Consider the following 12,166-nt stretch of genomic DNA (forward strand, 5'->3'; position numbering starts at 1 on the left):
CTCTTAGGCAAAGACAAGGGACAATTGTAATTGATCATTAATTGCAGACTAGACAGCCAAAAGATCAACTTGTTGCATATGTACCCTACGATAAAGATCTTGAGAAATATATGTAAATGATAATAATCTTGTGGAATAACCTTGTCGAGCCTTTCTCAATAAGTTTTATACCATAATCACAAAGAAAAAAGCTTTCATCATATGGCATGTTATCAATCTTCTACAGCAAGAGGAAAAACAAAAAAGAGCTTTAACAACCTAGTTAACAAGGTTCAAACCAAGGTTTATCACCAACAATAGGTGGAAAATCGAATGCCAAATCTTCATTCAAAAGTAGAACTTCTCGCAATTCAAGTGAAACAAAGGTAGCTGATGCTTAATTGGCAAATGAAACTTCATCGAGCAGTCACAAGATCAAGTGCACAGTGTCATAACTTCGGCCAAAAGAAGAGAGATTACTAGCAGAAAAAGTAAATATGCATGTGGTTCAAGGTTGCAAGCAAGGCCATACAGCAATATGGATTGCTATTCCAATAAGGGAAAGGACAAAATATATCAATATGAATCCAAGAACATGCCCAAACTCATTGTAACATGCGGGGACTTACTATGCGGAAAGATGAATGCAAAGAGAGACCTCAAGCATGAAGGACACGAGATCTTCTTAACTATTGTACATTGCTTTATTATGATATATAAATGCTTGCGAAAATGCCTTATCAACTGTGTACATGCACTAGAATGGCATACAAAAATGCAATGGAAAACTCCCCTAACTGCTACAGAAGCCTCCTACTGAGCTTGGCGCCTGAGGATCCGTTGCGCTATTCCGTACTATTGACAACTGCCAGCTGCGCCCACTAGTTCTTCTATGAGGGAAAGGAACCCACTCTTGCTAGGCCTGAAACTAGTCTACGAAATCCTGAGACAACCATTCACGCCTTCCTTTTGAGCTTCAAGGCTAGTGGGATTGTGAAAACTCCTGATGAGAAGGTGAAATGTGAGTCATATTGACTGAAACTAATGTGGCTAACAGACATCCACAGATGGAAAACCCATAGAAACTCATTATACCCATCACAACTAGTTGTTGCAACTGGGGTGCTCCTTGGGAGAAAGCTCCAAGAGAATTATCACGAATGACAGTGAAAATTGTGTGATCTCCTCATGAAACTGAGGCGGCCGATTGAGCTCCTTGCGTGGAAGACCCATAGGAACTAGTTAGACTTGATGAAGATGTTGAACGAGTGGAAAACCCATCCGAACTAACTACACTAACTAAATGATCCCCTCGGGTGGGAACCCAAGAGAATAAGTTGCTGAAACTGGATGATCCCCGTGGGTGGTAGACCCAAGAGGCCTTTGATTTGTGCATGTTGATTGAGCTAAGATGGCCCCAGGGATGGAAGAACCCCAAGAGCTAACCCTTGACTACGCTGAGATGGCTCCAGGGAGGGAAGACCCTTGAGAGCTGGCTATGGAACTGGCTGCAATAATCTCGTTGAGGAAGGACCCTAAGGAACTACATGCAGCTACTATGAAAACTAAAGAGGAACTGACTGTGATGGCGATTGCCGAGGGATAGTCCGCATAACTGTGTTGTGAGGTGGAAGACCCCTAAGGGAATAATAAACCTCGCCAACGATCGATCTGGATCTAGTGCAACTCAAAAAATTGGGCTCAAGGAGACAATCTTGCTCCCTGAACGCTCGCATGAGAGCTACAATGTTGGATGGGTCCATGATGAAAGACTACTAGACCCATCAATTGCTGCGCCAATGACTGCCAGAGAAAAAAAATTTTACTCTGCTGCAAGGTTTAAATGCACGATCAGAAGATATCTCGACCATGCTCCCTCCTATGTTGGTTGCGTCCCCATCATTGTGATTTGCTTCCAGGACTCCCTCCAACCTTCTTCAAATCAAAAGGAACCATGCTCTAATATTAATGTAGCATGCAGGGACATACTATGCGAAAAGATGAATGCATGAAGGACATGAGATCTTCTCAACTTATTTGCCGATGAGTTCCGACCCTGAAAATCATAAACTCCATCTTGCATAGCGGGGAGCGCCCAACAGTGGGTGTACACCATAGTATAAAAATAAGCTCTCACACATACAAATCCACACCCCCACACATACTATGACATCCCCACTGGCATCATCAGCGCCCGACTGGGTGTAGACTACAATATAAACGTATGCTCTCACATATGCATAACCACACACCCACATATACTCTGAGCATCCGTTTATACAAACATCTTCGTACTAAGTTTCTGTCAACACCCTGAAGGTGAAGCACAAACTCAGCCCTGACTAAGGCAAGAGAAGTCTTGTCAAAAAGTAGTCCACATTCTCTTCATGCAAGCTACGACTGCTTGTGAAGACTATATTATTTCATTCTTGGCCCTCACAAACGAGCATTTCTAAGCAAAAAATGCTTAGAAATGGCCAAAGATGGCAAATTAACCTTGGGTCGAGTTGAAATATGAGATGTGATGATGAGCACAATGGCTCTCCCTCTCTCTCTCTCTCTCTCTCTCTCTCTCTCTCTCTCTCTCTACGGAGTAGAGGTATGGGGTGGGAGTATATCTCCATCAACATGGAATGAGATAGAGAAAATGCAAAAGTCTTTCATTAGGAGGCACCTGGGCATCAAGGCTACTACACCATACTCTTTGTTACTCCTAGAGACAGGATGTATACCCATAGAGCTACATGCTCTGAAGAGAGTACTCAGATACATCACAAAGGTCAAGTGCATGGATAATGAAAGGCTACCAAAGAGAGCATGGAATGAAAGTCAGAAGCTTCAAAAGACAAACAAGGGCAAGATTTTGACATCCGGATGGGCACAGGACCTAAAAAAATGGTTCAAGAAGTGGGAAGTAGAAGAGTATTTAAACTACTCTTCAGAGGAGATTGATGAAGAGGCTTTTCATTATGACCTGCTGAATGCACTACACAGGAAATGGCAAACAGCAGAAAACAAAGATAAATTTGAGTACTATCGCACATATATCAACCCCGAATATTGGTCAATTTATACAGGAAGGGAGACAACAACGCAGAAGTACATATGTACACCTATAGCAGTGCATAAACGGAGGGCTTTAGCCTCACTTCGCACCCGATCACACCAGCTGCAAATAGAAACAGGGGGATGGAAAAAGATGCAAAGGAAGAGTAGAATATGCCAACTATGTGATCAAGGTATGGTTGAAACAGAAGAACACATGGTAATGATATGCCCTCACTATGCACACATTAGGGAAGAGTTCAATCACCTCCTTGAGGGACATAACAAACTGGCTGATTTGCTGCATAAAGGGTCACCTTCAGCTTTAGGAACATTTGTGTATAAGCTCTTCAAGCATAGGAATCCACCTGAATCCTAGAAGGTGGTTTCTCTTTCCACCCTCTTATCTTCGGGAGGAGCTTTCATGTACTTGTGATATTGTATTGCTCAGGTCCCATAGGCCGGTTTTGGTCTTCAGAGGACGATAATATATTCTTCTTCTTCTTCTTCTTCTTCTCTCTCTCTCTCTTTCGCACGTGCGCACACACACAAAAGCTCCCACACATTTTAGAGATTGCAAATCACCTTGGCTCAATTTGAAAACTAATGGCATGTGGTGATGAGCACAATGGCCAGAGATTGCAAATCAAACTCGGGCTGATTTCAAAACTAAGAAGATGAGATCCTGAGCATAATATACCTTTGTAAAACTAGAATATATCCAATCATACAAATTTAGATTTTTTGTTGTTCTAAAGTCCAAAAATCTACACATAAAATAAAAGAGACAACGAAAGAGAAGAAAAAAGAGGCAACAAAAGCTTTTTTGAAAAACAAAAGGAAGACATACTTAGCAAGCAAAGCAACACTTTTGTCGTCATCAGTGCCCAAGCATAAGCAGCTACACTGGGTTTCTAAAGACCCACGGAGTCTCTTGGACAAACCCAATGCTTACTAAAATACGTCAAATGAACAAAAGAGAAGAAAACAGGAAATAAAGAAGAAAGGAAAAAGGTGACTAAGCAAAAATAAACAAGCAAATCAAGAAACAAAATCTTCCAAAAAACAGAAATAAAATCTCTCTCTCTCTCTCTCTCTCTCTCTCTCTCTCTCTCTCAATCTCTCTTTCTCTCTCTCTCTCTCTTATTTAAAAAAATTAAAACCTAAATGGACTCCTTACACTTATGTACCGCTTACTACAAAGATGCAAAACTACAATCTTGAGCATAATGCCCACAAACTGGACACTTCAAAAGGTGAAATTTGCGTGTCCATTAATATGGCGGGAACAAGTATCTAGATGAATCCAGGAACATGCATAAGGTTACAAAGATTACAAAGTCAAATAAGACAATAACATTCATTCTTTGAAGATCAAGTATCAAACAAAAATGGTACTGAGAGCATGAATAACATTCATTCTTTGAGGATCAAGTATCAAACGAAAATGGTACTGAAAGAGCATGAATCAGCTTTCTTTAAAATAAGGGGACTACTAATTTGGAAACTAGTGTATCCATGTAGCACATGACAAGTAAAATGGGCAGCTTGAAACTTGCAAGAGTTTTCTAAGCATTGTACATATATTCAAGAAGCTCTTAGCAGGGTGAATGAGCGTCAAACTTTTGACTCCCACTGCATCACATTTTGAACATGATGAAAACGAATGCTTTGATGCACTTGATTACTTTCCTCATGAAAAAGGCATGATCTCAGACTTTATCGCTTTCTTAGTAACTGAGGAAATATAAAGGACGTAATCCAATTTCAAGTTCCAGAATGTATCTACAAGGGGGGAACGAATGCCCTCATCTCAACCCAAGCACCACATGCCCGGCAACTGATGCATTGTCAGGTATCATGCCTCATGTAGCAAGTACTTGGTGTCAGGTAAACCCATTACCAGCTTGTGTCAACAAAGAGGACAATATATATTTGGCTCAAAGTCATATATACTCGGGAAAAGTGGCATTCACTCATTTAATTTGTAGATCATCTTGTTAACTGTACTTGTGTTGGTGTGAGGAGGAGAAAGTGTTCATACAATACATTCATGTCTGATACTCTTGAACATCTCAGTGCTCCTATATACTATTCTGATTATCTGAAGACATAAACTCTTCTGCCCTTCCTCCCTCCCCTAGCGTGTCTGCACATGGGACACAGTCGTGCCGATGTGTGCATGCCAATCAAGATAATCAATAAATAAGCATTCACACAAATAAACATATTTCATCAATAAATATGCATGCACACAAATAAAAAAGGTAGTCTGGTTATGTCTCTTTGTGTCCTCCTCCCGGGCCCCCTTTCACCCTTTTCACTGCTCCCATAGAGATGCTAACAGTCTTCCCTTGTACCTGAGCAATTTCCTCTGAAGTGCTCGTCACCTTCGCCCTAGTTTTCAAGTGTAGAATAGCATCCCCTGCTGTGTCAATGCCTCTATGTGGATCCATTGCATTCATCCCACCTGTTCATTTCACAAATATTCAATATCAGAAAAACATCTTGAGCCACAGTACAAAGAAGAAATAAGCTCTCAGAGGCATTCATAACGCTTCAATAAATAAACTTAGCAATGTATACATACATCCTTAGTGGTTGCAGGTCACATGCATACACATACACCCACTACAATATATACAGACTGAGTTTCTATCATTTCTTCAGAGGTGAAGGGAAAAGTCCAGAGTGAGACAGGCTAGAGCTACAGAGCAGAGTTCAAAAAATGTAGTCCTGTAACAAATAACTATTCCCATACACATGTACATGCAGAGTAAAACAGGCTAGAACTAGAAAGCAGAGCTTTAAAAATGCAGTCCTGCAGTAAACAACTATTTTCACACACGCATACACGCACACAAAAGAGCTTTAAGTCTGGGAGACAACAATAGCCTAGTGGACTATGTTCACCAACTAAAGTCCAAGAAAGCGACTAAAGCATGCTGGTGGGTGCAGCATCCTTGAAAAAGAAAAGTAGCTTAACTTTTAAAAAGAGCTCACAAGAGATATGAGTGTACAATCATGCACAATCTGATGTTAAGATTCTTAAGCACTCTATAAATCTGTGAGAAATATTTGACTTACTACATCTAGCAGGTAAACAGAGCTTCCAAACGTCAAGCACAACTGTCAACATCAATAAATATCTGCTTCGCCAAACCTACCATTACGATTAAATTCTGTCCTCTTTGATGCAGTAATTCCATTCCTGGTAACGTTTGGTGATCCCAAAAATTCCTCCGTTGCCATGGGCAGTCCCTGACAACACAAAGCTTCTTCCCTATCAATATTCCTTACAGACCATACATCTGTAAAATTGCAATTTTGCAAGGCCTGGACCTTCTATGGACTGCAATATCCAGTTGTGAGTACATTCGCTGCCTCAACAATTACATATTATGAATATTACTCCCCAACAGATAAATGAACAAATACTAATCACATCCTACCTTTGGACCCTTGGTATCTTTCGCAGCATCTGAGACATGCTCCGCTCCTTGAAGCATCATAGCTCGAGCCTCAATACCAGATTTAATATCCCTTGCCACATAACTTCTAACCCAGTTGAACCTTTTCATGTCCTGAATACCAGGTTAATAAAGCAACACTTTAAGCTCAGCTCAACCCTAGAGACGAAAGAAAGAACAGGGTCGCCAAAGAAAAGAAGCTGAGAGAAAAGAGCGTACATGTACTCCCATGCCTTGCCTGCAACAAGTCAACAGAACGGGTCACAAACGGCAAAGTAATTTGATAGTCTCACCGCATTTGCGCGCACACACACAATATACATGTAGAAAAGGGCTATATCTTTTCTTACAATACTAGAATGAAAATCATCCAAACACTCCATGGGCCTGATGATACTCCAGGAGTCAAAAGAGAGACTTCAAAAAACAGAAAATTCAATGGCAACAAGCTCAAGGTTCCCTTTGTGAGCTTTCCACACACGAACGGATCGGATTGATCAACAACGGTCACTTGAAAAATATAACAAGTGTATCTGAACAAACTCCCGACGACAAGCTCAAACGGAGCAAACATGTGAGAGTATTGCCAAGTATGGGCTAATTACTATATGATGTTGTTCTATATGTCCAACCCACCGAACGTCTAAGGGGCTTATGTCATGAAGGGGAAAAAGGAGGGAAATAATGATGGCTATTTTGGAAGTTTTTCCCTTGAAAGAGCCTAGTTTAGATGTTTTTCCCATGATGCATTACATAATTTTTCAAGGGAAAATGAGAGAGGGCTATAAGGAAATGTCACATCAACAGTAGAGAAATGTCAAGGGGAAATAGCACCATGAGGTCTAGAGCATGGGGTGTTGTCTCCTGTGGTCCCACTCTGTGGTCCCACTCTATTTCCCCTGGTGTATTTGCACGGCATAACAAAAATAGCTATTTCCCCTCCATGACATAAGGCCCTAAGTTACTTTCCCTTTCCAGTGTGCAGGTTGATATTACAAAAATTATGCATCCTGTAGCCATGCACGAAATAATTTAAATAATTGTGCGATCGATAATCGATTCACTTGTAGTGTCTCATATGTTTAGCGATTTCGCCCATAAATGATAAAGAAGCTTTTGGGATGGCTATGCCCGTTGGCACATCTTTCGTTTCTCTATATTTCTATCGAGATAAGCTACAACCAACCGCAGCCTTGCGCAATTACGAGGACTGGAGAACGCAACCCGGATCTAGCAAAGTAGGATTTGGCAGCGCTAATTTGCCTGATGCGTAGAAAACTCAAGAGCAGAACTGAGGATCGGAAAGGGGCATTGATCCTACCTCAAGCAGAAACGTACTTGAAAGACAAGGAGAGGAGAGGTGAGTACCTGGCAGTGGAGGAAAAGGCTGAGGCAGCCCGAAACATGGTGTCGATGGAGAAGGAGAAGAAGAAGGAGAAGGCAGCAAAATGCAAAATTTATGAATGGGAGGACAACCGAAAGTGATCGAGCAGGCAACCTTAATGCTCGCGAAGAGGGAGAGGTGACGAGTCAGCATGGGAATGAGGTGTCGTGCTCTACTGCCCTTCTCTCCTCGGTTAGGTTACGGTCTTACACACCCATGACATGATGTCTTAGACCTCACCCGAACCCACCCTAGTAGGTTACAGAGCAAGCTTGCTGCTGCCAGCATAGGCCACGGGCGGATGTGCCCCTCATAGATGGCCATGTGTGCAGGGGGGTTGCACGTTCACGAATTAAATAAGGTTGGCTTAGTTTTTTTAGGTGGGGTAGGGGTAGAGGGGTAGCAGGGAAGGGGGGCGGCGATGGGGGGGGAGGGGAGATTCGAGGCCATATTAAAAATGCTATACGTTAGGTGGTAACCACTTGTAATGAGGATCTTCTATTTTATTAGCACTTCCTCGTTAGAGGAGTGCTACAATGGAGGATTTCATATTTCCATTTGTGGATTTTTATAACTAATTAAGTTGTGTGTTTCAAACTGTCACTTATGGAGAACATTCTATAAAAATGGCCACGTGTGCAGTCTTGTTTCATAAGTTGTATATTGTTTTTTTATAAGAGAAAAAGCATGCTACTTTTAAACATTAAAAAGTAAGTTTTTTGAAATTTAAAACTGTCCCATTTATTAAAAGTGCCTCCTTAGAAGGAGTGCTGTAGTGGAAGATTGAAACTCTTTTGTGAATTTCCATGTGTAATTTTTAAAATTTTAACTAATTTGTGTTCCATATTGCCACTTATGGAGATCATTCTAACTCCCTTTAAGAATCATTGTTTCTTCTTTTGCACTTGGTTTACCACTATATTAGGAGGCAGTGCCCATGCACACTTGTGCACCCTTGTTTTATATGCAAGGCTATGCTTCAACTCATAATATATCCATCTCCACCATCCTCGAACTGTAATTAGTTATACATTATTCTGAATATCAAAAAATTTAACTATATACTCATATTGGCTCCTATCAATGAGTGCCCTTTCCCCAACCCTTAAAGTCATATTCATGTCGGCTATCATGAAGTTTGGAAAAAAGCATCTATGATGTGTGGAGACAATATGAATCTGGAGGAGAAAGAACAATCATCAATTGGTCGTTATGAGGTGTGTGGCAAATCTATTAGAACCTCTACTCATCATACGCACGCATGGCGCACCTACAATGAGGTGTTAGTATAGGTTAACTCCTCACGATCGTCTACGAGTACCGATTGTGTTGCAGCTAAGGCCTAGGGTGACTATACGCTTTCCTCTCATTTGAGAGGAGTTTGAGAGCACTTGTTAGTTGTTACTATTTTATGGCATATGGAGGAAGGGCGTAGAGGGGAGGGGCTAAGGGCGAGCGGGCGTTGCCATTGGTAAGGCGATCGCTACGCTGCCCTGGGCTGGCACTGCGCACAGGTGTCGTTGTTTCGACAGGCGTCGTGCCTTAGTAGCAAGGGCCTTAAGGCCCTTGCTTAGTAGGTTAGTTTTTTGTAGGGAGCGACCGATGAGGGGGGTAGAGAGAGAGAGAGAGAGGGGAGAGAGAGAGAGAGAGAGAGGGGGGGGGAGGGAAAGAGAGAGAGAGAGAGAGAGAGAGAGAGAGGGGGGAGGGAAAGAGAGAGAGAGGGAGAGAGAGAGAGAGAAAGAAAGGGGGGCGAGAGAGAGAGAGAGGGGGGGAAAAGAGAGAGAGAGAGAGAGAGAGAGAGAGAGAGAAGAGGGAAGGATGGGGGGGGTGGGAGGGGGGGGGCAAGGGAAAGGGGGTGGTGAAGGGGGCGAGGGAGTGGTGGAGATGGAGGGGGGCAAAGGGGGAGGGGGTGGTGGTGGTGGTGGAGGGGGGGTGGTGGTGGTGGTGGAAAGGGGTGGTGGAGATGGAGGGGGGAAGGGGGTGCTAGAGATGGAGGGGGGTGGGGGGAGGGAAGAAAGAGGTGGTGGAAATGGGAGGGGTGGAGGGAAGGGGGGTTGTGGTGGAGGGGGAGGGGTGGAGGGAAGGGGGTGAGAAAAGGGGTGGTGGAGATGGAGGGGGGGAGGGGGTGGTGGAGATGGAGGGGGGGTGGGGCAAGGGAAGAAACAGGTGGTGGAAATGGGAGGGGTGGAGGGAAGGGGGGGGGAATGGTGGAGGGGGAGGTGGTGGAGATGGAGGAGGGGGGGTGGTGGAGATGGAGGAGGGGGGGGAGAATGGAGGGAGGGGGAAAAAAAAGGGGGGGGGGGGGATGGAGGGGATGGTGGTAAAGGGAGGAATGGTGGAGGGGGAGGGGAAAAAGAAAAAAGAAAAAAGAAAAAACTTGACGAACGGAAAACTTTGACGGAAATCCAAAGGAAGGAAGAGGTGGTCACCTAAACGCTCTCCAAGTCTTTCTCGATGTAACGCGATTGTTGACTAATGGACGGTGGGTGGATGGCTAGGTTATCACTGCGAAATGGGCTCGAGGTAACTTACCATGTGAGAATGGGAGTAGGGTGGTGGTCGATGGATAGGGAGGAATGTCTTGCGTAGGGCTCAGAATGGGGAAGAGGATGGAGGCAAGATGTGAAAGATGAAGAATAAGGGGGTGGAGTGGATATTTATAGGAAATGGGTTTAGGTTTAGGGTTAAACCCTAAACTCTTCCCGAGTTGTAACTTTTTATCGGGTTAGCTCGATTTGCTCTTCTACAAAAAGGTGAAATGATCAAAATTGCAAGCTCTACACATTTGTGTCCACTACCTAGCCTAATTGTTTATCAAGTGCTTCTTTTTAAGAAATAAAGAAAATTTCTTAAGGTAGTAACCCAAGGTTGATGCTTGGGGTTGATATGTTTGGCCAGAAATGGAAAAAATTTTACTCTCCTTGTCTTTGAGTGTTATGTTCATGAAAGTTCGAAGTAGTTTGTTTTTTACACATACTTGCTCATTACTTGAGACACTAGTCTCCCCAACAATGGTGCCAAATGTTCGCTCTTTCCCACGGCTTCCGCGGGAAATGGCTTCCGCAGGAAGAGCAGGGTATTCTTAGTATTCAGGGTTCCGAGGCTTTTTGTTACCTACAGATATATCAGGGTTGTTGTTTGTAGTATACGTGTAGCTTAGGACCTCGAGTTGTGTTTCGATGAGAGACATAGGCTTAAGTGTGGTAAGCAAACATAGTGCATGCATGTGTAAAAGGAATGTGTATCATCATGGTTAAGGAAATGAAGGCTTTTGTCTTCATTGGGGGTTCCAGGGTTTAGAAGGAGGTCCAAGGTTTAGAAGGAGGTCCAAGGTTTAGAAGGACGTTCCAAGGTTTAAAGAGAGGTTCCAGAGTTTAGAAGGAGGTTCCAGAGTTTAGAAGAGGTTCCATGGTTTAGAGTAGAGTACATGGTGGAGAACTCATCTCCCTTGTAGATCATGGAGATTAAGGGTTGAGGAACTAAGGGTTTAGGGGGAGCATAGGAGTGGGAGAGGAAGAAGGTGTAAGAGTATGGGGGAAAGAAGAGAAAGGAGGGAGGAGGAGGAGGAGGAGGAGGAGGGAGGGGGAGAAGGGAGGAGAAGGGAGGAGGAGGAGGAGGAGGAGGAGGAGGAAGAGGGAGGAGCAGGAGGGAGGAGGAGAGGGAGAGGATGGATTGCAAGGTTGGAGGAAAGGGGAGGAGGAGTTGCAAGGTTAGGACATGCTTTTGGACGTGGAGTGCAAGGAAGCATGGACACTTGAGACAATTACTTGGAATACCAAAGTAGAACTCAACACAATGCCCTAAAGAGTGTGGGCTTCATTCCATTGTGGGGTATTTATACAAGTTGGAGAGCTTCTCTCTCTGCATGTAGGAATTGTAAGACATTCTCTCTCTACATGTAGAACTTGCATATAGAAGTTGCATGTAGGAATTGCATGTAGAACTCGCATGTAGGAGTTGCATGTAGAACTCGCATGTAGAACTCGCATGTAGAACTCGCATGTAGGAGTTGCATATAGGAGTTGCATGTAGAACTCGCATGTAGGAGTTGCATGTAGAACTCGCATGTAGAACTCGCATGTAGGAGTTGCATGTAGAACTGGCATGTAGGAGTTGCATGTAGAACTCACATGTAGGAGTCGCATGTAGGAGTCGCATGTAGAACTCGCATGTAGAACTCGCATGTAGGAGTTGCATGTAGAACTCGCATGTAGAACATGCGAGTTGGATTTCTAAGAGGGATTATTTCTAGTCTTATGCATATAAAGAATCATATATTACCCTCTCG

The 12,166-nt window shown here is 43.4% G+C and overlaps 1 protein-coding gene across 1 annotated transcript in view; it reads right to left on the reverse strand.

The window, feature by feature from the left end:
- Positions 1-8,081, reverse strand: part of LOC147896400 (dihydrolipoyllysine-residue succinyltransferase component of 2-oxoglutarate dehydrogenase complex 2, mitochondrial-like) — a 48,527-nt gene extending 40,446 nt beyond the window's left edge. The window contains exons 1-5 of the mRNA XM_087382443.1: positions 7,863-8,081; positions 6,714-6,732; positions 6,477-6,608; positions 6,192-6,285; positions 5,385-5,494 (exon numbers count right to left, since the gene is read on the reverse strand). Coding sequence (XP_087238569.1) covers positions 5,385-5,494; positions 6,192-6,285; positions 6,477-6,608; positions 6,714-6,732; positions 7,863-7,900 — 393 coding nt within the window. The 5' untranslated portion in view covers positions 7,901-8,081. The remainder of the gene's footprint in view (positions 1-5,384; positions 5,495-6,191; positions 6,286-6,476; positions 6,609-6,713; positions 6,733-7,862) is intronic.
- Positions 8,082-12,166: the final 4,085 nt, after the last annotated feature.

The sequence above is a fragment of the Dipteris shenzhenensis genome, chromosome 12 (genome assembly GCF_047967505.1).
Source record: "Dipteris shenzhenensis isolate YYH24624 ecotype China chromosome 12, Dip_SZ_1.0, whole genome shotgun sequence".
Classification (NCBI taxonomy): Eukaryota; Viridiplantae; Streptophyta; class Polypodiopsida; order Gleicheniales; family Dipteridaceae; genus Dipteris; species Dipteris shenzhenensis.